The sequence below is a fragment of the Anolis sagrei genome, chromosome 5 (genome assembly GCF_037176765.1).
Source record: "Anolis sagrei isolate rAnoSag1 chromosome 5, rAnoSag1.mat, whole genome shotgun sequence".
In the NCBI taxonomy this organism is placed as follows: domain Eukaryota; kingdom Metazoa; phylum Chordata; class Lepidosauria; order Squamata; family Dactyloidae; genus Anolis; species Anolis sagrei.
Window position 1 is genome coordinate 180,576,140 of NC_090025.1, and position 27,453 is coordinate 180,603,592.

At 42.5% G+C, this 27,453-nt stretch overlaps 1 protein-coding gene across 1 annotated transcript; it reads left to right on the forward strand.

Annotated features, from left to right (window-relative positions):
• Nucleotides 1-667: 667 nt before the first annotated feature.
• USP18 (ubiquitin specific peptidase 18) lies at nucleotides 668-27,453 on the forward strand. The gene is made up of 11 exons (XM_060776667.2): nucleotides 668-836; nucleotides 9,148-9,333; nucleotides 11,332-11,428; nucleotides 12,859-13,004; nucleotides 13,208-13,287; nucleotides 14,975-15,121; nucleotides 17,832-17,927; nucleotides 18,850-19,020; nucleotides 22,007-22,138; nucleotides 24,246-24,295; nucleotides 26,013-27,453. The coding sequence occupies exons 2-11, from the start codon at nucleotides 9,156-9,158 to the stop codon at nucleotides 26,065-26,067; spliced, it is 1,152 nt and encodes a 383-aa protein (XP_060632650.2). The 5' UTR covers nucleotides 668-836; nucleotides 9,148-9,155; the 3' UTR covers nucleotides 26,068-27,453.

The window sequence follows — 27,453 nt, forward strand, 5'->3', positions numbered from 1 at the left end:
ATAATTCCAAAACTCAAGCTCAATGCCTACCAAACCCTTCTAGTATTTTCTGTTGGTCACAGGAGTTCAGTGTGCCAAGTTTGGTTCAATTCCATCGTTGGTGGAGTTCAGAATGCTCTTTGATTGTAGGTGAACTATAAATCCCAGCAACTACAACTCCCAAATGTCAAAGTCTATTTTCCCCAAACTCCATCAGTGTTCACATTTGGGCATATTGAGTATTCATGCCATGGAAGTTCTGTGTGCCAAGTTTGGTCCAATTCCGTCATTGATGGAGTTCAGAATGCTCTTTGATTGTAGGTGAACTATAAATCCCAGCAACTACAACTCCCAAATGTCAAAGTCTATTTTCTCCAAACTCCATCAGTGTTCACATTTGGGCATATTGAGTATTCATAACAATAGTAACATTACAGTTCTGAAGTAGCAACAAAAATAATGTTATGGTTGGGGGTTACCACAACATGAGGAACTGTATTAAGGGGTCGCAGCATTAGGAAGACTGAGAAACACTGGTGTAGAGGCACCTAAGAGAGCAGAGTCCTTGGGCTGCATAGGTAGGAAAGGAAGGTGGAGGAGAACGAGGAGGCGGAGGCGCTTTGGAAACGAAGCTGGTTAAGTTTCACTTTCTAAAGCGAGCCGCCCTTCAGCGGGAAATCAAAACTCATGGCCGTCTGCTCGGTGCTGCCCTCTAGAAGTGACGCACAGCTGTCAAAAAGGGAGCCGACCGCGCCAGGATCGGAAGTTTCCCTGTCGCTAGTGTGGACGCACAGTCGAGCGGAGTGGAGACCAAGCAGCCGGGAAAGGTTGAGCCCTCCTCCTCCTCCTCCATCACCGTAAGTTACCTTCCAAGCCATCCTTCTCCAACCTGGCCTTTTGGGGTTGATCTACAGTACTGTAGAGTTATTGCACTCAGGCAAGACTTAGTTCCATGCTCTGGGATCCTCGGAATTGAAGTTTGGTGGGGCACCAGGACTCTTTAATTGTAGGTGAACTATAAATCCCAGCAAGTATGTCAAAGTCTATTTTCTCCAAACTCCATCAGCAGGGAAGGCTAAAGACCAGGTAAGACTACAACTCCCAGGATTCCATAACATTGAGCCATGGACCTCACAATGCCTGCCATAGATGCGGACGAAACATCAGGAGAGAATGCTTCTGGAACATGGCCATACAGCCCAAACTTATTTACACACTTATTTACTTATTTAGGTGAGTCCTCATAGTCAAAGGATGATGGTCCTCCAAGTCGGTGGCTGTGGAGCCTTATTCTTGACCCACATTAGGTGATCCCTCATAGCCCAAGGATGATGGTCCTCCAAGTCGGTGGGTCTGTAGGTGGCTGTGGAGCCCTATTCTTGACCCACATGTTCTCCCGCAGTGAGAACATCGGTTTCCAGGTTGAAAGTGGTCCCGGTTAAGGTTGGCTTGACGCACCTTCCTCTTGGCACGTTTCTCCCTTTTGCCCTCCATTTGTGCCTCTTTGAATTCTGCAGCACTGCTGGTCACAGCTGACCTCCAGTTAGAGTACTCAAGGGCCAGGGCTTCCCAGTTCTCAGTGTCTATGCCAGAGTTGATTAGGGTTGGCTTGACACGCCTTCCTCTTGGCACGTTTCTCCCTTTTGCCCTCCATTTGTGCCTCTTTGAATTCTGCAGCACTGCTGGTCACAGCTGACCTCCAGTTAGAGTACTCAAGGGCCAGGGCTTCCCAGTTCTCAGTGTCTATGCCAGAGTTGATTAGGGTTGGCTTGACACGCCTTCCTCTTGGCACGTTTCTCCCTTTTGCCCTCCATTCGTGCCTCTTCGAATTCTGCAGCACTGCTGGTCACAGCTGACCTCCAGTTAGAGCACTCAAGGGCCAGGACTTCCCAGTTCTTGCTGTCTGTGCCACAGTTTTTAAGGCTGGCTTTCAGCCCATCTTTAAATCTCTTTTCCTGTCCACCAACATTACATTTTCCGTTCTTGAGTTGGGAATATAGTAACTGCTTTGAGAGATGGTGATTGGGCATTTGGACAACATGGCCACTCCAGCAGAGTTGATGGTGTAGGAGCATCGCTTCAATGCTGGTGGTCTTTGCTTCTTCCAGCACACTGATACTTGTCCTCCTGTCTTTCCAAGAGTTTTGCAGGATTTTCCGGAGGCAGTGTTGATAGAATCGTTCTAGGAGTTGAGTGTGACATCTGTAGACAGTTCACGTCTCACAGGCGTATAGCAGGGTTGGGAGGACAATAGCTTTGTAAACCAGCAGCTTAGTCTCCCTACGGATGTCCCAGTTCTCAAACACTCTGCTTCATTCGGAAAAATGCTGCACTCGCAGAGCTCTGGCGGTGTTTTATTTCAGTGTCAATGTTGGCTTTTGTGGAGAGGTGGCTGCCAAGGACCTCACAACCTCTAAGGATGCCTGCCATAGATGCAGGCGAAATGTCAGGAGAGAATGTTTCTGGAACATGGCCATACAGACCAGAAAACTCACAACAACTCAGTGATTCCAGCTATGAAAGCCTTCGAAAATACATTGAGCCATGGATAGTTGAAGTGCTCTCAAACTGCATTCATCCTGCAGTGTAGATGTACCCTTTGAATCCCTTTTTTTCTGGGTTGGGCATCATTGGATCCACATTGTGTTTATATTTTTTGCAACATTGGTCCTTCAAATGCATCCTCACTTCTAAATGCATTGCCTTTAAATTCCCGGAGAGATGATGCAACTGACTCCCATGTTATATATGTGGATATGGGTGTATCTGCAGTTTGACATCAGTTTAACTGCCATGCCACAGAATCCTGGGAGTTGTTGTTTTTCAAGGTTTTTAGTCTTCTCTGCCAAAGAAGTTAGATGCCTCACCAAAGTACAATTCCCAGGATTTGATAGCATTGAGGCATGGCAGTCAAAGTGGCATCAAACTGTGTTAATTCTACAGTGTAGATCAGGCATGGGCAAACTTGAGCCCTCTAGGTGTTTGGGACTCCAAATCCCACCATTCCTAACAGCCTCAGGCCCCTTCCTTTCCCCCCTCAGCTGCTTAAGCTGCCATGTTCCAGCAGCATTCTCTCCTGACGTTTTGCCTACATCTATGGCAGGCATCCTCAGAGGTTGTGAGGTCTGTTGGAAACTAGGAAAATGGGGTTTATATATCTGTGGATATAGTTTCCTACTTTCCAACATACCTCACAACCTTTGAGGATGCCTGCCAAAGATGCAGGCATAATGTCAGGAGAGAATGCTTCTGGAACATGGCCATACAGCTCAGAAAATTCACAACAACACAGTGATTCCGGCTATGAAAGCCTTTAACAACACTTAGTTTTAATCTTGGGAGCATGAGACCTTTGGTTTAATGGCTTTCTTTCCATTGCTTCAAATGTAATTTATCCAAGCATTTTATGTACAGTTTAAATGTCTATTTTCCAGGTAACTATATATGTTATATTTTGGCAAAATGTCAGATGCTTTCCTGGTACTTTGCAATTACTAAATGAATCCATAAAGTAATAGCCCAAACAAGCAAGTCAGCTGATTCCCTTATCAAAATGGTAACAAATGTAAACAAGGAAGAATAAAGGGAAACAATATAATAACAAACATTGCAATAAAATATTGCGATGTTGAAATCTGCTTGGAATATTGACCAGGAAATCCTCTTTGTATCTATGCCAATTGGTCTATAATATAATCAGTTATATAGTCTAGGAGAGGTGTGGGCAAACTTTCTAACTTGGGGGCCACATGGTAGGCTGCGGTGGGGTGGGCAGGCTATGAGGGAGGGGGTTCTCCCCAAGCCCCCTCCCTGCCCTTTCCTCTCCTTCCTCTTCTCTTTTGGAAGCAGAAAGTGAAGGAAAGACAGGAAACATTTGGATCCCAAAAGGGTTGGCCTTGGTCAGGATGAGATGGTGGATGAGAGAGACAAAGTGTATCCATTAGAGACTCTATATTGCCTACTCCTGCTATAGAATCCTAAAATCCTAGAATTGGAAGAGACCTCCAAGGGCCATCCAGTCTAACCTTCTGCCAAGCACTCCCAGTACACAGCCTCTGTGGAAAAACCTCCAGAGAAGGAGACTCCACCACACTCCGAGGCAGTCTATGCCACTCCCCAGGAAGGTCATCCTAATTTTTTCAGTCGAAACCATTGCTCCTTTGTGCCCTGGTCTCTAGAGCAGCAGAAAGTCAGTCGCCCCCACCCCTCAATGAGACACCCCTTTTAAATCTTGAAACCATGGTTCTCATGTGCCCTCTCCACCACGGCTTCTCCCAGCTAAACATCTTCCAGGAGGAAAAGGGGAAGGAAAAAGAGAAGGAAGGGAAGAAGAGAAGGATGAAAGGAATTTAGGGTGGAAGGGAAGATAGGGAGGGAGAAAGAGAGAAGGAAGGAAAGGGAAGGAAGGAAGGAAGAACAGGGAGAGAGGGGAGGAAGGACGAAAGAGGGAAGGAAAAATGAAAGGGAAGAGGGAGATAAGGAAGGAGGGAAAAACAAAAGGGAGGGAAGGAAGGACGAAAGGGTGGAAAGGAGGGATGGAGGGAGGTTGTAAGAGGGAGGTAAGGAAGGAAGGGAAGAAAGAAGGAAAGAGAAAGAAAAAGGAGGGAAGGAAGTTAAGATGAAAGGGAAGGAAGGAGGGAGGGGAAAGAGGAAAGAATGGAAGAAAGGGAAGAAGGAAGGAAAGACAAAAGAGAGGGAAAGAAGGATGAAAGGATGGGAGGGAGAGAAGTGGGGAGGGAATAAGAGGGAGGTAAAGAAGGATGGAATGTGAGAAAGAAAGAGAAAAGGGAGGGAATGAAGGAAGCACATAAGGGAAGGTAGGAGGGAGGGAGAAAGAGGAAGGTAAAGAAAGTAGGAAAGAAGCAGCTAAGGGGGAAAAGGAAAGGGCCTGTTAGGAATGGTGGGGATTGGAGTCCAAAACACATGGAGGGCCCAAGTTTGCCTATGCTTGCATAAACTCAAGTGGTGCATATATTTGTTTGCACTGCATGTTTACTCCTTTCTACGGGTAAAGAGGTGAAAGGACTTTTTCATGCAATTTGCTTTATCCAGTTTGGGTGGGATCAGTGGGTTGCAGTGGGTGAAGAGAAGGGTGTGGACTGAAGTGGAATCAAAGAAAAGTGTTTGGGAATAAGTATGCTCTTTACCACTTCGGACATGTTGCCATCAAGTATGCAAATGCAGAGCTCAATGCTATGCATTCTTCCTTAAGAATAAGTCCCAGTGCAAATGCTTTCCGACATGCAAAGCAGAGCTCTGTGTTATAAGTCGGGTGTTAACCCTGCTCTGCCTGCTTTAAATAGCAAAATAAAAAATAATTTAAAAAACCCCCCAATTACCCGTAAGAGAAACGAATCTAACACTGTTTGTTTACCAACCCAAGAGATTTGCTACTCTGGCAGCTGTGTTTCAGGTTTTAGAAATGGCTTAGATAGGTTGCTGTGAATTTTCTGTGCTGTATGTCCATTTCCAGAAGCATTCTCTTCTGACGTTTCACCCACATCTATGGCAGTCATCAGAGGTTGTGAAGTCTGTTGGAAACTAGGCAAGTGAGGTTTATATATCTGTAGAATGTCCAGGGTGGGAGAAAGAACTCTTGCCTGTTTGAGACAAGTGTGAATGTTGCAATTGGCCACCTTGATTAGCATTTAATGGCCTTGCAGCTTCAAAGCTTGGCTGGTTCCTTCATGGGGGATCCTTTGTTGGGAAGTGTTAGCTAGCCCTGATTGATTCTTGTCTGGAATTCTCCTGTTTTTTGAGTGTTGCTCTTTATTTACTGTCCTGATTTTAGAGTTTTTAAAATACTGACTTGTAGTTTTTTGAGTCCTGTCTGGTTTGGCCCATGGAGCCAAGAACTAACCAGGCAGGGAAGGAAGCAGAAAGAGGGACAATTCCTGCAATGCCTTGAAGCAGTTCTGGGTGAGATGGTGCAGGACCAGAATTGGGTGATGACTTTTTCTTCACTTCAGGAGGGATGCTATAGCTGGCGATCTCCCATATTGAGATGGACTAGATTGCCTTTGAGGTGACCTTCCTTTCTCTTTCTCTAAAAGTCTAGCTATGTAAAGAAATTTCAGTAGCATAGAAAAGGCTCTTGGTTGCTGTTTCCTCTGACAAAGCTAGATCGCTTAAGCAGGATGGACATATATGTAAGCTATCCTTCTGTTGTCCAAATTCCTATTTACTCCAACTTCTGATGACATTTATTTGACTTGTGGAAGGAGATCTTACAAATAACTTCTATCTGTGTGTGCCTTCTTGCCTCATGACGTGCTTGCTTGAGTAGATTTTTGAAATGCAACTAAGGTCCAATTTCATCCTAAAACCTACCTCCTGCGTATCTCATAGTTTATTCTTCTTTGTCTTCTAGTTATTTCTGATTTATGGTTTGTTTAGGGGTTTTTTTGTGGTGTCAGGAGTGTCCTGTTGATTTATGGTGCCCCTAAAGCAAACTTATCACAGGGGTTTCTTGGCAAAATTTGTTCAGATCAGGTTTGCCTTTGCCCTCCTCTGTGGCTGAGATAATGTGACTTTCCTCACGTTTTATTTATTTATTTGGTGTCAAAAGCATTGTATAAATAAGTATAAAACTGATAAAAATAGAAGGAGCACAAGCGGCTAAATATATTTTGACCAAAAACGGGCAACAGCAACCACTTTGTCTGTAGCCTCAAACAATTCTTCCTCTGTACATGAGGCAGGGCATTGCGGGCAAGGATATAGATGTGGAGTTGTTTGTTATGCTCCATAGTTTCATGAGGTGGAGGATTTTGCCAAGTTGTCTTTTGACCTGCCCATTCCTTTTCTGAATCTGTTCAGGGACTTCCAATTTGCCCATTCTTGGTTTGCCTCTGGAGGAAGACCCTCATGGGGGGCCATCCAGTTGGGATTTCTTGGTTTAGCTGCCCAGAGAGATACCCTTGCTGTTGCTTGGGGAATATTGAGAGGAGTGATGGTTTTCATGAAGTTTTTCATTGATTTGAATCTGCGTGGAGGAGGCTGATAGCCATGCAGTGGACGGCTTTTGCAGTATTCAAGCTTATTTATCTCATAATTAGCAGCAACTTCCCATTGTACGTACATCTGGGGGGGGGGGCAATGCCAGCTAGCTTACATTTGAGACATCCTGTGATTATTATGCATGTTACATTTAGTGCTATGTTCATCTACTTTGCATGGACAGACTTGTGCCGAACGGGGCAGGCATAGTCAGCAGCTGCGTAAGACAAGGCCAGGGCTGATGTTCTTATTAATTTTGAGTCTGCACTCCATGCACTGCCAGTAAGTTTCTGCAGGATGTTATTACGTGCAGCTACTTTGTGTTTGGTGTTAATACAGTGTTTCCTAAATCTTAGTGTTCGATCCAAGGTGACACCGAGATACTTAGGATGAGAACAGTATTCGAGCACTTGGCCTTCCCATATAACTTTAAAGGCTGGGGCTGTAGCACATCTGGTAAATCACCAGCAATGATAAAATCTACCAACTGAAAGTTTGCCAGTTCGAAGCCCTGGGTTGGCATGAGCTGCTAACTGTCGGCTCAGCTTATTGTTGACCTAAGCAGTTTGAAAACAGCCTGAGCTGTAATTAGAGAAGTTACTTCTAAAACAAGTGGGGGAGATATTTTATGACACCATAAAAAAAGTTTAGAAAATGCCCGGTGACCAAAAGGAAGGAGGAAGTTCTGATGGCTCTTCATCATGGAAGATGAAGCAACAGCACCCCCCTGTGTCTGGGTTTGAACACAATCTTCCAAGGCTCCAAAAAGCTGGACTTCAACACTTCTTTTCTGTCCTGTCTGTCTCTGTACTGTCTATCCAAAACAGCATTGAATGTTTGCCGTGTATGTGTACTGTGACCCACTCCGAGTCCCCTTGGGGAGATAGGGCGGAATATCTCCACCTATCTCACAGTTAGCAGCAAATAATAATAATAATAATAATAATAATAATAATAATAATAATAATGCATTGTGATCCGCCCCGAGTCCCCTTTGGGGTGAAAAGGGCGGAATATAAATACTGTACATAAATAATATAATATAATATAATATAATATAATAACTGGAAAAGATGACACGATATGAGGATTTAAAGATCAAACTGCAAAGATTCTGGCACAAACCAATAAAGGTGGTCCCAGTGGTGATCGGCACACTGGGTGCAGTGCCTAAAGACCTTGGCATGCACTTAAACACAATCAGCACTGACAAGATTACCATCTGCCAGCTGCAGAAGGCCAGCTTACTGGGATCTGCACACATTATTCGCTGATACATCACACAGTCCTAGACACTTGGGAAGTGTCCGACGTGTGATCCAATACAACAGCTAGCAGAGTGTCTGCTGTAGACTCATCTTGTTGTGTTTCAAATAATAATAATAATAGGTTCTTGTAGGTTTTTTCGGGCTATAGAGCCATGTTCTAGAGGCATTTCTCCTGACGTTTCGCCTGCATCTATGGCAAGCATCCTCACTACCTCTGAGGATGCTTGCCATAGATGCAGGCGAAACGTCAGGAGAAATGCCTCTAGAACATGGCCCTATAGCCCAAAAAAACCTACAAGAACCTAGTGATTCCAGCCATGAAAGCCTTCGGCAATACAATAATAATAATAATAATATTCAATTTCCTGTTGTCTTCACAGTTATGTGTGTGGAAAGCACACACTTGTGTCTTGGCAAGGTTAGGCTTCAGGTGATTATCTTTGGAGTAGCTGGAGAGATCTTTCAGGGCATTTGTAAGTTGGCTTTCGACTGTTTCAGCGTCTCAAATCACACAATGGTTTCCATGGCTATGTGGGGATTTGAAACTTGGTTTGGAGTCATAGTTTATCATTCAGACCACAATATGCATGGCTCTCTTTTTGTATCCATTAATACTATTTGCAAAAGTGTCAGTTTCAATCAGGAACCATTTCAGAATGTTTGTCAGCCTTTCCCTCTTTCAAGGCCTTGGAGCAGAAATGACATCATTGTCCTTTGACGCTTAGTAGCCTATTTTTATGCAGGAAATTGAAAGTTACTGGTGTGTACAGAAGAACAATGGTTAATCTAATAAGAGAAACTTTCTTCCAAAGTATTTCCCCTGTTCCCAAAGAATGGGATTAACGTCAAGTTCTTGGCTGGAAATAAAGCCACTGATTTCTTGTCCACTTGTTCTGAGCAGCACCCTTGATGGGACAAAACTTTGCAAGGCGAAAAAGAAATAAAACACTCAAGCTGGACGAATATCAGACTGTTTCAGCCGAGGATGAGGAGGCGGAGGAAGAAAAAGAAGAACGTAAAGAGGATATTGTGGAGAAGTGCAACAAGAAACTCAAAGCTATTTGCGGACTGGCTGACTTAAGAAATGGTACTGCTTTTGCTTTTTGTTCCCTTTGCTGGTTGCCTGGGGTGTGTGGTTATGTTGCAGCATCCCTGTCTTCCATTTATCTGCTGGTGTTTTCTCCTGTTAAGAAGGAAAACAAGCTGCATTATAAGATTGTAAATTGTCTGTGTGAATATTCTTTATTTCCGATTTTTTCCATTGAATCAGGTGGAAGTAGGCAGCCCACAATCCACATATGGCCCATTGAAGTCTTTTGCGTAGCCCCAGCACTTTGGAGAAAAATGCACCCCAAATGCGCAATAACAGCACCCCTCATTCTGACTTTTAATGCTATTTTCTGCTTCCAGAAGTGCTAAAGCAGGGAAGCCTTTGCAGGGAAGCTATGTTTGGGAGTACAGCTGACACTGACCCTGGTGTCGCAGTGGGTTGAAGCACTGAGCTGCTGAACTTGCTGATCAAAAGACCACAGATTCAGATTTGTGGAGCGGGGTGAGCTCCTGCTGTTGGTCTCAGCTCCTGCCAACCTAGCAGTTCAAAAATATGCAAATGTGGGTAGATCAATAGGTACCACTTCTGCGGGAAGGTAACTGTGCTTTGTGAAATCATGCCAGCCACATGGCCTTGGAGGTGTCTACAGACAAGGACTGGACTTAATGCCAGGGGGAAACCTTGACCTTGACCTTTTACAGCTGACATAAGCACTTACTATTGGGTATGCTGGATATGGAGGCACTTGGGAATTGAACTCTCCAACATTCAGAAGACTCACATTCTTCATCCCTGTTCTAAATTATGTCAGAATTTAAGGATATTTGTTTGATCAGACTCCCTTTTGGGGTCTTGTATCTTTGTCAGTAGACACATATCTGCAGAAATGAAAACTTGGTAGTTCTATAGTGATAGATGTACAGTTGGAGTGATGCACAACAATGGAAATGATGCCCATTGGTCACATTTGCATTTGGGACATCAACTCCGAAGTGCAGATATGCTTTGGGACACCTATGCTGTTGTCCAGTGGCTCATCTTCTCAATTCACTAAAATAGCTTCTTAGAACCTCTCCCATTGATTTAATATGAGTAAAATTACAACAATGTAAATGGCAAAATATGAATCCAGACATTGTTTTTATATTTTTCCCTCTATGCAATTATTCATTTCTTTTGGATGTTTATTTCACATTTATGAACTTAGAGATAATATTTAATTATTTGCACATTATTTGCATCGGGAGCCCCCGGTGGCGCAGAGGGTTAAACCCCTGTGCCGGCAGGACTGAAGACCGACAGGTCGCAGATTTGAATCCGGGAAGAGGCAGATGAGCTCCCTCTATCAGCTCCAGCTCCTCATGCGGGGACATGAGAGAAGCCTCCCACAAGGATGATAAAAACATCAAATCATCCTGGCGTCCCCTGGGCAACTTCCTTGCAGACAGCCATTTCTCTCATACCAGAAGTGAGTTGCAGTTTCTCAAGTCACTCCTGACACAACCAAAATAATAATAATAATAATAAATTTTTTTGCACATTTATCATAATTCTATTTAGGTAAAGGTTTCCCCTGACATTAAGTCTAGTCGTATCCGACTCTAGTGGTTGGTGCTCATCTCCATTTTTTAGCCAAAGTACCGGCATTGTCTGTAGACACCTCCAAGGTCATGTGGCCAACATGACTGCATGGAGCACCATTACCTTCCCGCCAAGGTGGTACCTATTGATCTACTCACATTTGCATGTTTCAAACTGCTGGATTGGCAGAAGCTGGACTTAACAGTGGGAGCTCATCCTGCTCACCGGATTTGAACTGGCAACCTTTCAGTCAGCAAGTTCATCAGCTCAGCGGTTTAACCTGCTGAGCCACCAGGGGGCAAATCTATTTACATGGGCATAATTCCAGCTTTCCTTTCACAATAGATTTAATTCTATTTCAGGGCGTTTAGGATTGCAACCTCACGTCTGTATATTTCTCTTTGCCTTTCACCACCCACGTTACACAGTCCACACTTTCCCTGTTGTTTTCAGGAGCTGTTGGCTTGTACAATATTGGATTAAACTGCTGCCTCAACTCCTTGCTGCAAGTTTTCTTCATGAACAGATACTTCACTATGATCCTTCGGAGGTGAGGGAAAATCAGGAAGTCCGCTTTTCACCTCTCACTCAAAAATTAGGAGTTGACAGTGATCTGGTATAGTGGCTAATGTGCTTAATTTAGAACTGGGAAGTGCTAATTCAAATATGGCCTTTCTGCTATTTGGTGGCCTGAGACAAATTACTATTTTCCAGCCTTACTTTTTCCATCTGCTGTAAAGAACAATCTCAAAACCACAACAGTTTTGTGAGCCTATAGTACTATCAAATAGGTGGGATGCCACCTATTTGTGAGCTGGCAATTTGTATCTCCTCTTCCTCCTTTCCATGCTAAAATCCACTCCTATTTATTCTGCAAATTATAAATTCAATACCAGCAGTATAATTTGGAGTGAGAACAGGGTTCTTTTGTTGCTCGTGTTGTTAGGGAATTTCCGTAGGTGTAGCTGTGTTAATCCATTGCGTCAAAATCAAGAAAGAATTCTGCAGCATTCTTGAGGAGAAGCAAATGTATTTCAGCAGAAATGTTTATGAAGTAAATCATCCATCTACCTGAGATCATCCAGGGATCTACCAAAAGATCCAGATCTATGTTTTACTTACCTCACTGTAAAATGTTGCCAAATAATATGATGCAGGTTGAGGATCCTTATCTGAAATTCCAAAACCCAAAATATTCCAATATCCACAATTGTCCACATGGAATAGTGACAACTTTATTCTCTGATACACAAACTTCATCACTTACACAAATGAATTTAAAGTATTGTGTATACAATTATCTTCAGGATCTGTGTAGAACAGTGGTTCCCAACCCATGGTCCGTGGACCATCAGTAGCCTGAAAGAATTAAAATATGGCCCATGGCCTTACTGTTACTACACTGTTGCAACGAGAGTAACTGGCCGCACGAAACAGTCTTATAGTGCAAAGATTTATTAAATATGGCTTAATGGGCAAGCAGATGGTGATTACTAGATGGCACATGTTCTGTAACAGAAACTAGAGCTCATGTGGTCTATCCAATACAGTTTTCTGAATCAGCACCCCAAATAACCAAACCGAATCTAAAGTTAACCAAAAACTAATTCGTAATCCTTTTGATACTAATGTTGGAGAGTGGTCCCTGGTCAAACAAAGGTTGGGAACCACTGGTGTAGAAGGTGTAGATGAAACATGACTGAATTTCATGTTAGCCTTGTGTCCCATCTCCAAAATATCTTATTATGTGTCTGCAAGTAATCCAAAATATGAAAGAAAGATCTCTGAAATGTGGAACACTTCTGGTCCCAAACATTTTAGATAAAGGAAATTCCATCTGTACATATATTGTGTGATGGCATTGAGGCTTTCGATTTCTGTTAGGGCTCATCTCCAAGTGAGTGTAGACAGGCCTGCAGCCTTAAAGTTTTTTTCTGAGTTTGAGATAAGATTATACTTATGATTTCTTTTCTGTTGCAGGATTAAAGTGCCTTTTGATGTTGATGAACAGAAAGCAAGTGTCCCTTATCAGATGCTTCTGCTCTTGGAACAGATGCAGCAAAGCAAGCAGAAGTCTGTACATCCCATGAGTCTTGCCCAGTGCCTCTCGAGACACAATGTGAAATGTAAGCAGCAACTGGAAATAGTTTGTCCTTGCTGGGAGATTTAGGATTGGTGTCAAAACATTGCAGTCTAGTAGGGAATCTGAAACTGGAGGGAGTACAATATTGAAAGCGGGTGAGAATGCTAGCATTGGGAAGAGCACGAAAGAGCCATACAGATCATATGTTGTGCTAAATCCTGGTTGTCATGTTGTCTCCTTCGCCAGTGTTTGTTCTTTATGATGCTGCTGAACTTTTCCTGATCCTATGGAATCTAATTAAGGACCAAATCACAAGCCCAGATTTGGTAAGTGTTCCTTTTTCACCCCAAACAAACATGGATTCTTGCTGTATTGTACCAAGTAAGCATACTCCCTCAAGGCAAGGCCAGCTAAAGCTGGCTGGGATGTGTCCAACATATTTTATTTTATTTATTTATTTAGACCAATGCCAACAGTATCAAAACAACAATATAAAACAAGAATATAAAATCCATTACATAACAATTAAGCAGTGATATTAATTCAAATTACATAACCACATAGAACAGATCACAGAATCACAGGTCATAAAGCAATTTCCAATTTTCAAACAATCCTATTGTCCGAGTTCAGTGCCTAAAGTGCTGTTGTGCCCACTAGCCAAAGGCCTGGCTCCAAAACCACATCTTTAGTTTTTTCCTAAAAGTAATGAGGGAGGACGCTGATCTAATCTCACTGGGGAGCGAATTCCATAAGCGGGGGGTCACCACCGAGAAGGGCCTGTCCCTCATCCCCACCAGACGTGTTTGAGACGCTGGTGGGACCAAGAGCACGGCCTCCCCAGTAGATCTTAAATTACGAGGTGGAACGTAGAGAGAGATACATTCAGATAAGTAAGCTGGGCCGGAGCCGTACCTCAGTTAGACACTTTCTACTACCCAAAATATGTACATAAACTGAGCAGTCCTGGATGGCTTATTATTTCGGTCCCCAGGACTCATTATTTCAGTCCTTGGAACCACAGGGACATCTGGACAGATGGACTCCTTTCTCGGACCATATGCCACCAATACATAAAGCTACAAGGGAGAGATAATTTTTTAAAAATTAGGACTGTGGGTATAACTATGGAACTCCCTCCCCAGTGAAATTAGATCAGCCCCCTCCCTCCTGACCTAAGGGGAAAAACTAAAAACATGGCCCTGGGACCAAGCTTTTGGTTAGTAAATGAGAGCAGTGCAATAAGAGAATATAAAATAACATAATGACGACTTGGACCATCCCTGAAATATGACCTGAATTGTGTGTCGAAGTTTTAATGCTTATGTTTTAATTGGTTGGATTTTAATGCTTTTGTTTATTTATTGATGTAAATGCTGGTGATGGAGTGGGTTAAACTGCTGGGTTGCTAAATTTGTTGACTGAAAGGTTGCAGGTTCGAATCTGGGGAGCGGCATGAGCTTCCACTGTTAGCCCCAGCTTCTGTCAACCTAGCAGTTCAAAAACATGCATATGTGAGTAGATCAGTAGGTCTGGCAGGAAGGTAACTGCACTCTTTGCAGTCATGCCCATGGCCACATGGCCTTGGAGGCGTCTAAGGACAACACTGGCTCTTTGGCTTAGCAATGGAGATGAGCACCAATCCTCAGACTCGGACACGTTTGGACTTAATGTCAGAGGAAAACTTTTACCTTTACCTATGTATATATAGCATTGAATTGTTGCCTTTGTAAGTGTGCCCTGAGTCCCCTTCAGGGTTGAGAAGTGTGGTAAATAAATAACTATTATTGTTATTCTCTTAACTACTCTGTCCTTAAACTATACACTTAACTTTAATATCTTTAAAAAGCCACTTTCCCATCTTTGCCCAGAATAGGAGGGTAGGAATATTGGCTTGGCCACCAAAGGTTCAAAAAGAGGCCAGTTAAAGGAGAAAGGATTTCTTTTCTGAGACAAGGCGCTCATGGCTTTCTGTTTTGACATTCTCTTTTTCCCTTCCCCATTCGTTTTAAGGCTGAAAGTCTCACTCATCAGTACACTATCCGGCTGAAGGAACATCTAACATGCCAGGGGTGTTCGTGTGAAACAAAGAAAGACAGCAACCTGCTAATGCTTCCTCTCCACTTATTTGATTTTGATTCTCGTGCATTTAAGAAGTTGGTAGGTATATAAGGACATGGCTGGAGTTGCATCCATACCTCAAACTAAAACTGGAAGAATCAGGATGATCAGGCCTGTTGCCAGAGGGGTTGGGGTTAAGGGTTCAACCTCCCTCCCAAAATTGTAAACCTGGTTTACTCATGGAGTTTAACTGGTTAACCAATTAGGCCTGAGGATGATGCTTCTGCCTTTTTCTTAAAGCCACTTCTCTTTTTTCAAAATTGATTTTTTTTTTAGCAAATGCAAAATGTCCACGTTCTTCTAAAACGAGCCTGTCCAACATGCTGCCCGGGGGCCAGATGTGGCCCTCACAAGGCTTTGGTGTGGCCCGCAGAAGCTCCGAGTGAGCCTAAGCATTAGAGAGGGAAGTTACATGCAGCATTACAGCAAAGTAGCTATTGGAACCTGTTATTCCCCCTCCAAGGACAGTTCCAGACAGGGGAAAAGTGGGTTTTAAAATCTGGGTCAGGCTGGATTTCTGTCCCCACACTGGTGAAAAATAAAATGCCACTCTTTCCTGGGGTGGTGTCCAGATGCCCTGTTGGACCTTCCAGCAGGGCACCCAGACATCAACGAAAACCCCATAGAAAAACTTTAAAAAGTAAAAATTACTTACCCGGCTTGCATTACCCTGCTGCCAGCCCTCTCCTGGTACATCATTTCTACACTCCGGAAGAGGGCCAGCAGCAGGGTAATGCTGGTAGGGTATTTTTCACTTTTTAAGATTTTTCTGGGGGGTTTGGAAAAGGCGTTAGAGCCCTCTCAGATATTCCAGGCTGAAACAGCCTGGAAATCCCAAGGGGGCTGTCTGGATTGCCCCCTCAGAAGTCCTGGACTTCTGAGGGGGCAGTCCAGATACCAGCCATACACAAGTAGACCCAAGTCTTCCAGAAATTAATTCACCACAAAGCAGGGTTTTCCTGCTTTGTTGAGAATTAATGTGTTTTTACGTGAGCCGTCGTTTAGATGCTCCATGTAAAAATAGAGGAAGGTGCGCATTTTCCACCCTACGTTAATGCACCCCAAGTGTTTTACCTCAACACATTTCCTTTCTCTGTGTACCAAAGTTACCAAACTACCCTGTGGCAAAGGGGCCCCACTGTTCAGGACACTGGAAGTGCTGGTTTTGGTTGGAAACACAACCTGGGTAGGTTTTTGGAGTCAGGTTAGAGTAGTGGGGAGCAGGGATGTAATGTTCATGGGAATATTTATTCAAGGGGTTGAATCTTGGGCTACAGATTATGTTAAAATATAACATTAGATTATCCCTTTTAAAAGGAGAGGTAGGTGGTAAAAAAAAAGTGTCTTAGTTCTCACCTCCACAAACTCCATGTCATTTCCTTTGTTTATGAGGGAGAAACTTAGCTTCACCAAAAAATCATTGCGGGTTCTTCATGATGAAGCTAAGATTCTCCCTCATAAATGAGGGAAATGAATGATGCGGAGTTGGCAGTTTCTTCCTCCAGAGGAGGAGACGACAGTCCAGAAGCAAAGGGAAAAGAAGAGCGGAGGAGGCAACAATGGATGCACTTCTTCTTTCCCTTGGAACAGGGCTGCAATTCATTGGCACATTGAAGGGGAGTCAGGGAAATCAAGACTATTCTCGTAAACCCAGAGGAGAGATCTACACAGCCATATAATTCAGATTATGAAATCAGATAATCCACATTATCTGCTTTGAACTGCATTATATGAGTCTACACTGCCATATGATCCAGTTCAGAGGAGATAACCTGGATTTTATATGGCAGTGTAGATCCAGCCAGAGCACAATGCTAAAAACCTACCTGCAGCCTAAAGAGGTTTGTTGTTGTTTATTTATTCAATCAATCGCTTCCAACTCCTTGTGACTTCATAGACCAGCCCACGCTGTCGCCATCCCCAGCTCCTTCAAGGTCAAGCCAGTCACTTCAAGGATAACATCTATCCATTTTGCCCTTGGTCGGCCCCTCTTCCCTTTTCCGCCTATTTTCCCCAGCATCATTATCTTCTCCAAGCTTTCTTGTCATCTCATTATGTGGCCAAAGTACTTCATCTTTGCCTCTTATATCCTTCCCTCCTTCCCTTTATTTCCTGTAGTATGGACTGGTTTGATTTTCTTGTAGTCCAAGTCTTAGCCTATTTTAATTTCATCCCCTTACTACTGTCAAGTTGTGCAGGTCTGTTCTAGAGTTTTGGCTCTCCCATGTTTTGAAAAACACAGTTGATGGGCAGGAGCTCCAGAAAGATGCAGGAAAGATAAAGCGGGAAAAAGCTTGATGCTAGGATTGTCTAAGTGGTTGATTAAAGACCTCCATAAGGATGAGAAGTTTAAAAAAACCCACAGAGACTGGGGGATTGAGGTACAGTTCTATTTTTGGGAGACAACTAACTATACAGCCTATTTTTTGTGTTTTTGTGGGGCTTGTTGTGGCACTGAGCAAAGCTGAAAGCTCACTTGTGGATCAAGACAGGGAGGTAGAGGTGTATTCAGATCAGAGCTTGGACTCCCCACCAGTACTACTTCCACAATCACTGGCTGGAGGATTTGGGAAGTTTGTTTTTAAGCTACTTTTTTTTTTCAATCTCTGGTCTAGATGTATTGAAAAACAGCCTGAGAGTTGTAGTCTTGACACATCAGAAGGGCACTAAATGGGGAAAGTTGGCTTAAAAGGAAATTGAGGAGACAAATCTGCATTTTGCTTCATATAAACTTCTTTGCTCTTTCTAGGAAGATGCATTGCACTATTTTTTTGAATCAGAACAAATGACGGAAGAAAGTACATTTCGCTGCAAGCAATGTAACCAGAAAGTACCAAGATTGCGGGTAATTTTGTCTTTTTTCTGTGAATTGGGGAGCTTTGCCACTTTTTTTTTTTTGGAAAATTCACCATCTTCTCAGGCTCCTTTGGTGGGGATAAGAGGCAGGGCCTTCTTGGTGGCTGTTCCCCGAATTTTGAACACTCTCCCTAAGGTGGCCAAGATGCCTCTGACCTTGCCCTATTTTTGTTGGAAACTTAAAACATCAATTTTTCAGGTATCCACTGATTTAATGCTATGTAGTCCCAATTTTAAGGTCTTTATATAGTCCTTAAAAGTTTGCAACTTCATAATTGTTTGATTAAGTATAAACAACATTTATATTTATTCTTTTACATTTATATTTATTCTTTTATTTATTCTTTTACTGAAATTTTCATATAATTTGCATTTAGTATTGTTTTAAATATATTTTTAAACACCTTGAGTTTCAATATCGGGTGAAAAATAGGGCAATAATAATCCTGGGTTGCTGTGAGTTTTCTGGGCTGTATGGCCATATTCCAGAAGCATTCTCTCCTGTTGTTGTTTCACCCACATCCATGGCAGGCATACTCGGAGATTGAGGACTCCTCAACTTCTGAGGATGCCTGCCATAGATGTGGGCGAAATAGCCGGAGAGAATGCTTCTGGAACATGGACACACAGCCCGGAAAACTCACAGCAACCCAGCGATTCTGGCCATGAAAGCCTTCAACAATAATAATACTGATTATGACATTAGGAATATTTATTCTCTGTCTTCTTGTGGGAAGAAATCAGGAAGGGGCTTTGTGCTGGTGGTCACCTGAGTGCGGGATCTAGATTTTCTGAAAGCGGAAAGGCCCACAAGATATTTTCTAGTCATATGATCTCTATTCCCTTTCTGCCTATGCCATCCTCTGCTCTCTAGTCTTTCTTTCCAATATTAATGCAAGGTCATTTTGCAGGGTATGAAAGTCACATATCTGCCACAGATGCTCACCCTTCACCTGAAACGGTTCCACTCCAGTGAAAGACATCGAACTCGGAAGATCAACAATCCTTTATCTTTCCCACAAAGTCTGGATTTCAGCCAGATCTTGACCCCAGAACAGTATTGTCCAGATATCCAGGAAAAGGTGGGATATTTCTCTCCATCATCATTCGCTGTGTGGTCTTAGAAAACTTCATGAAATGCGTTGAGTGTTGGTCATAGGAAGCTCTTGTAAACTTGAAAATGTATCACTGTCTGTGTGATGAACTAGAAATAATAATAATAATAATAATAATAATAATAATATACAGTTTATTTATGTTCCACCCTTCTCCTCTAAGGGACTCAGAGTGGATTACAGCACTTACATAGGTAGGCAAACATTCAATGCCTTTTACGAACATATACCATGAGACACATAAACACAAACAAAAGCAGAGGCTTCTCCTTTCATTTCCGGCTTCTCAGGCGGTTCTCATCTCTGGCTCTGGGGAGGTGCCTTTTCCTTTTTCAAGCCAAGGAGCCTGCGTTGTTACTTCCTGGTTGTGTGGCCGGCAAGATTGCTTGGAGTGTCTCTTTGCTTTTTCCTGCTGAAGCAGTACCTATTTATCTGTTTTCGAACTGCTAAGTTGGCAGGAGCTGGAGCTTACAAATGGGAGCTCACTCCGTCTCACGGATTTGAACTGCCGACCTTCAGGTCAGCAGTTCAGCAGCACAAGGGTTTAACCCATTGCACCACCATGGCTCCTTCTCAGTGGCGGCCCCCCGCCTGTGGAACGCACTCCCCGGGGAGATTAGATCGGCGACCTCCCTCCTAGCATTTAGGAAAAAACTAAAGACCTGGATGTGGGACCAAGCTTTTGGTCACTCTGTCAATTAACTCAAGGACCTGGGAATAGACAAAGACAAACGGAGTAGAACGGACTTATGGACTCTGATATATGGACCCTGACATGAGATTGTTTTAGGTTTTAGGATTTTACTATGTATTGATGTTTTTTAATTTAAGTGTTGAATTGTTATTTTTTGTATTACTTGTTATGTGTTCGGGCATCTAATTGTGCCCTCCCCTGTAAGCCGCCCTGAGTCCCCCCCGGGGTGAGAAGGGCGGGGTATAAGTGAATGAAATAAATAAATAAATAAATTATCCATAGCAAGTATAGGTGGTGGTGAGGAATTATGGATGTTACAGTCATAGAATCAAAGAATCAAAGAATCAAAGAGTTGGAAGAGACCTCATGGGCCATCCAGCCCAACCTCCTGCCAAGAAGCAGGAATATTGCATTCAAATCACCCCTGACAGATGGCCATCCAGCCTCTGCTTAAAAGCTTCCAAAGAAGGAGCCTCCACCACACTCCGGGGCAGAGAGTTCCACTGCTGAATGGCTCTCACAGTCAGGAAGTTCTTCCTAATGTTCAGATGGAATCTCCTCTCTTGTAGTTTGAAGCCATTGTTCTGCATCCTAGTCTGCAAGGAAGCAGAAAACAAGCTTGCTCCCTCCTCCCTGTGGCTTCCTCTCACATATTTATACATGGCTATCATATCTCCTCTCAGCCTTCTCTTCTTCAGGCTAAACATGCCCAGTTCCCTAAGCCGCTCCTCGTAGGGCTTGTTCTCCAGACCCTACGACACCTGAAGTCTGCCAACTTCAGGTGTTGACTATGGGAATTATAGGTGTCGCAGCCTGCCAACTCTGTTCCACACATCTGTCGGACCATTAGTCTTTTTAATTCAGTTTGGTTGCCCGTGACTTGGAGCAGTTCTATAGGTTGCAAACAAGCAGACTTCTGAAGGTACCATATATTGAATCTCAGATTTTAGGCATGCTGACAGTGTAATTTATGGATGAACTCCAGTCGCTCCTAGAAGTGGTTTTGTATGCACAAGGTTTAGCTAGAAAGTACCAAACTGGGTGGAAATTTTCAAATGGCTTAAAATGATATGTATACATCGACCTCATCCTTTCCTTGCATCAGACTGTGGTGGTGTAGAGCGGGGTAATTGAACCTATATCCGGATGGTTTCCTATCTGCAGTCTATATTAACTGACAACATATTTCCAGTGTTTTAGGTAGGAGTCTTTTCTAATCCTTCCCAGTTATGCTTGGGATTGAACCTGGGACTTCTTGCATGCAAAGCATATATTCTGTCTGTGCTACTCACAGTCTGCCCTACTTTTACTTCTCACCCTGGTACTTAAATTGGAGTCACCAGTAAATCTGCTTGCTTTTTGCTGTGTGCAGTATAACCCTCCAAGGAGCAAAATTTACTGAGAGAAGGTTTTGGAAAAAAGATGGAAGCAGGAGAACTGCTACTGCTCTGAAATCTTAGAAGTTTACGTGTCCAAACGTATCTCTCCCTATGAACCAGCTAGGAGCTTAAGATTGTCTGAGGAGGCCCTGCTCTCAGTCCCGCCTCCTTTGCAAATGCGATTGGTGGGAACAAGAGACAGGGCCTTCTCAGCGGTGGCCCCTCGGCTATGGAAAGCCATCCCTAGGGATATCAGATTGGCCCCCTACCTCCTAACATGTCGAAAAAGAGTTAAAACCTGGCTTTTTGAGCAAGCATTTGCAAATGCAGTCTAACAGACGAATTTCAATCCATGGAACGATTGGTTATGTGACGAGAAAATTATTTTAGTAATGAGATGCTGAGGATTTGTGTTTTATTGTTTTTATTGCTTCTACGTGAGCTTCCGCTATCAGCCCTAGCTTCTGCCAACCTAGCAATTCGAAAACATGCAAATGTGAGTAGATCAATAGGTACCGCTCTGGCGGGAAGGTAACGACGCTCCATGCAGTCATGCCGGCCACATGACCTTGGAGGTGTCTACGGACAATGCTGGCTCTTCGGCTTAGAAATGGAGATAAGTACCACACCCCAGAGTCAGACATGACTGGACTTAATGTCAGGGGACTACCTTTATCTTTACTTACTGTTTTTATATGGTTTATATTATATGTTAATATTTTAAATTATATTTTATATTGTTGGGGGCATTGATTGCTGATTGTAAACCACCTTGAGTTGGCTTCAGGCTGAGAAAGATGGGATATAAGTATAGTAAATAAATAAATAAATCTGGGTTGTGCTTCTACTGAAAGTGTCTATTATGTGTGGCTCTTTCCAGGATGATGGGGTATATGATCTTTTTGCTGTTGTTGCACATGCGGGATCTGCTGACTTTGGTCATTATTGTGCCTACGTTTGGAGCCTCACAGAACACAAATGGTATTGTTTCAATGATTCCAGTGTCTGTCAGGTAAGCAAACCAGAACCTACAAAGTAAGAAATCTTTCCTCAATTTACCTGAACATCTTGAAAAGAGTAGGACCTGAGATCTAAAAGGTTTTAGCACACTGGCCATCTTTCAATGGATTTGGAGCCATTCTCATTGGAGAATGAAAATTCTCCATTGGAGATCTAAGCCCATTGGAGATGTAAGATAGCTATAGTAATGGGACGGTGTTTATCTTTCTTCAACAATAAAAGCAGAAAGGATTCAACAACATTGGCCTTCATATATCACAATGATATAATTTAAAAGTGCAAGTGCAAAGATTTTCTAATACAAAATAACTCCTTGTAATATATCCAACTAAACTGAACATATCCAAATCCTTTAACACAAGGAAGCATTATCTCTATTGCATTATCAACATTTAGTTGAACCAGACACTTCCTCTCTAAATAGCTGGTTTTGCTGCACGGTTCACACAATGTGATTCTTCCACCCTTGATCACCGGAGCGGCATACAGGGAGCACACAACCCCTCTGTTATGCCAGCTACACTGGCTGCCAGTCTGCTACTGAGCACAATTCAAAGTGCTGGCTTTCACCTACAAAGTCCTAAATGGTTCTGGCCCAGCTTACCTGTCCAAACGTATCTCCCTCTATGAACCATCACAGAGGTTAAGATCTCCTGAGGAGGCCCTGCTCTCGGTTCCACCTGTTTCGTAAGTGTGGTTGGTGGGGACAAGAGACAGGGCCTTCTCAGTGGTGGCTCCCTAACTCTGGAACTCTCTTCCCAGTGAGATAGATCAGTGGCACCAGGACTGTGGGCAGCTGTCTGAGTGTCAGCTGCATTAAGATCACATCTAACCAAAAGGACATGAGTTCGAAGCCAGCCTGGGTCAGAGTGAGCTTCCAACCAATTGTGTAGCTTGTTGTTGACCTTTGCAACCCAAAAGACAGTTGCATCTTTCAAGTAGGAAAATTAGGTAACACCTATGTGTGGGGAGGCTAATTTAACTAATTTACGAGGCCATAAAAAAGATTCCAGCAAAGTACTCCAGCAAAAGCATGCGAGGAATGTGGAAGTACTTCATCAGTGTCACAGATGAACGATGAAAGAGACAGCACGCCTGGCGGCCAGAAAAAGTTAAATAGCCTCTGACTGTCTGTCTATATCTGTTGTGTGTCTTTGCCATATATGTGTACATTGTAATCCGCCCTGAGTCCCCTGCGGGGTGAGAAGGGCGGAATATAAATACTGTAAATAAATAAATAAATGCCCTCCCTCCTGACCTTTAGAAAGAGAACTACGACATGGTTATGGAACCAAGATTTTGACTAATAAAATAACGCAATGCAAGATGTAAGTATGCAATATGTGTAATTGACATCTGGAATGGCCCAGTCTATGAGTTTGGATCAAGTTTTATTAGGTGTTTTTAATTTTTATACTTCATGTTTAAATCCCCTATTATCTTATGGTGAATTTGTCCTATTGTATTTTATACTTAGTCATATGCTATTTGATTTATTATTTGGTTGATGAATGTTAGGCATTGAATTTGGCCATTATTTTTTGTAAACTGCTTCGAGTCCCCCAGGGGTGAGAAAAGCGGCATATACATACTGTAAATAAATAAATTAAAAATGGTTTGTCTATTCTAAGTATGGTCTAGAATCATAGACTCATAGAGTTGGAAGAGACCTCATGGGCCATCCAGTCCAAACCCTTGCCAAGAAGCAGGAATATTGCATTCAAAGCACCCCTGATAGATGGCTATCCAGCCTCTGTTTAAAAGCTTCCAAAGAAGGAGCCTCTACCACACTCCGGGGCAGAGAGTTCCACTGCTGAACAGCTCTCAAAGTCAGGAAGTTCTTTCTAATGTTCAGATGGAATATCCTGTCTTCCTGCTTCTTGGCAAGGGGTTGGACTGGATGGCCCACGAGGTCTCTTCCAACTCAAGGATTCTATGATTCTAAGTAAATCAGAGTTCTACTCTAAGTAAATCAGAATTCCAAGTCTGTAAGAAAAAAAAAGATATATTTCTGTAAATTGTTGTATTGTCAACACTAGGTGTAGTTGGGACTTTGAATACGTCTCATACACATGTTCTTTGTGCTTTACACTATATAGGTATTCTGGGACGATATCAAATGTACCTATGGAAGAGCATCTCTCCGTTGGTAAGTGGAGAGGATTCCTAATTTTTCTCTTAATCTTACAAGAAAGACCAGAGTGATGGTGGCAATGATGTTAACATTTTCATACTGCAATTGCATCAAGTTAAATAGTAAACATAATTCAGTATGTCCTCCCTTTCCCTATACACAATTTAAAAAATGTATTGACTTCCAACAAAATACAGCCTGGTGAGGCATTTTCTAGGCCCTCCAATGTGATATTCTTGGGCTGGAAGTCTTTCATTTCAATAGGTTTCATTGCTATCCATGATTTTGCATATTCACATCCACTCCGGGAACATATCCCTTGCAGATAATGGGTGTAGGCATGTATAACAGTTATGCAAGAGACTGAAAGATAAACTCCATGCTATGCTGAATATGCAGTATGTAGTAAAAAGATCCTTATATTATTTACATTTGTGTAAGTATGCGCCAATGAGAAGATTTAAACTAGGGGTTGGAATTCTGTGGATCTCCAGATGTTATCAGACTGTAGCTCCTACCCTGTTTCCAGAAAAATAAGACATCCCCTGAAAATAAGACCTATTAGATTGCTAAATATAAGGCCTCCCCTGAAAGTAAGACCTAGCAAAGATTTTATGTGGAAACATGCTCCCCTTGATGGATGGAAGCTACAATACTGTCCCTGCTGTACAAGTGGTCCAGGAACTGCTGTGGGAGATTGTTATAGTCTGCTGAGAGTGTGTGGGAGCCAGGTACTTTACATCCCTTATTTTTTGTGGCCCTGTGTGTGAGGGCCAGGATAGTTATTATCTACTGACAACTATTTACAGTATATAATAAATGTTCATTTTTTTTGGTTCAACAATAAATGTGAATTTGTCATCATGGAAAAATAAGACATCCCCTGAAAATAAGACCTAGCACATTTTTGGGAGCAAAAATTAATATAAGACACTGTCTTATTTTTGGGGAAACATGGTAGCAGGCTTGCAAATGCCAGCTTGGTCAGTAGTAAGGGACACTGAGAGTTGCAGTCTAGTAATGCACAGAAGGCTGGGTGGTTCCCATCCTGAGTTTTAAAGCTTCCTTGCACTTGGAGCAGAAGGAGAAAGTGAATACCACTTCCATCTATGCCCTAGAATAATAGAATCATAGAGTTGGAAGAGACCTAATGGGCCATCCAGTCCTACCCCCTGCCTAGAAGCAGGAATATTGCATTCAAAGCACTCCTGACCATCCAGACATCCAGCCTCTGTTTAAAAGCTTCCAAAGAAGGTGCCTCCACTACACTCCGGGGCAGAGAGTTCCACTGCTGAACGGCTCTCACAGTCAGGAAGTTCTTCCTAATATTCAGATGGAATCGTCTTTCTTGTAGTTTGAAGCCATTGTTCCGTGTCTTAGTCTCCAAGGAAGCATAAAACAAGCTTGCTCCCTCCTTCCTGTGGCTTCCTCTCACATATTTATACATGGCTATTATATCTCCTCTCAGCCTTCTCTTCTTCAGGCTAAATATGCCCAGCTCTTTAAGCAACTTTTCATAGGGCTTGTTCTCCAGACCCTTGACCTGCACTTGTACTCACTATTTCCAATCCATATTGGGGTTTTCTGTGTTTCCTTGGAAATGAGCTGAGGAACACCAAATTCATGGTTTGTCTGGCTTCTTTTGTGCCAATGCATTTTGAGGACTTGTTGCACCTTGACCAGTATGGAACATCCTTGATGTCATTTCTTCCCCATTTTCTCTTTCTTGTAGGGGAGAAACAGCCTATCTCTTGGTTTACATGAAAAAGAATTGCAAGGAGCTCTGATCAGATTGATGGACCTTCTGAGCGACTGAAGAGATAATCACAAGCAGAATAATGACATTTTCTATGTTATCAGTGAATGATCAAATCCCCCAAAGTCAAAATTGCAAATGTGGAGGGATGACTGTATGTGAAAGCCTTATTATGATATCTTCTCAACTCATATGAATGCTATGAACCATTAGGTTTGTACATTTTTGTTGTAGGCACTCACACATGATAGATGGGTGTTTAGACAGTATCAGTTTGTGAAACTGTTTTTGTGTGGATTCCCCTGCCCTAAAGATTGACAGCCTGACCCTGCAGAACATTATCTACCTTTGAAAAGAAACATGTTCATAGAAGACGAGGCAAACAATTCACAGGCTTGCAAAATGGGGGTCATAAAAGCTTTTTAAGAAAATGTTTGCTAGTTTGATAGGAATGTGGTATTAAAACTAATCTCAGACATGCTCCATCACCTAATACTTTTCAGAACTTGCTTTGAAGTGTTTATGTTTTATGAAAGAATGATGTCTGGCAAAACATCTATTTTTTTAATTCAGCACAAAAAGACACATTAAAAACAACAACAATATATTCTTTTCATGTCGGGAACGACTTGAGAAACTGCAAGTCGCTTCTGGTGTGAGAGAATTGCCGTCTGCAAGGACGTTGCTTAGGAGATGCCTGGATGTTTGATGTTTTGCCATCCTTGTGGAAGGCTTCTCTCATGTCGCCACATGGGAAGCTGGAGTTGACAGAGGGAGCTCGACCCGCTCTCCCTGGATTAGAACTGCTGACCTGTCAGTCAGCAGTCCTATCAGCACAAAGGTTTAACCCGCTGAGCAATAGTGAATATTTTTTAATCATCTGATGTGATGATAACCAATGTTGCCTAGGATCTTTGCTGGTGTATTTTTTTCAATTTATAAATGTGTAGAATACAGTTTTGGGTATCTGTCCGTATGTAAAATATTCTGACATTCTTAATTTATGTAGCATAGCTGACATTGTTAATTAATATATATTCTATGTAATGTATACTGATTATACAGTGAATTAAGTTATTGTGAAGCTGGCATATTATTATTATTATTATTATTATTATTATTATCTTTATTTGTACCCTGCTAGCATCTCCCAAAGGACTCGATGCGGCTTACAAAGGCCAAGGCCTCAAAACATAGCATAACAAATACACAACTCAAAGCAAATCAAAACAGTTAAAGCAATATCAAAAACAACAGAATAATAAAACAATACACCAAGACACAATAAAACTGGGGCCGGGCCAAATGTAATGTTTACAGATTAAAAGTGCTGATGTGACAGGTGGTATGTCGGAATTTAGAATAAGTGCAGTGTGCAAGCAATCTTCAAGTCTAATAAAGTGCTACTGGGACAGGT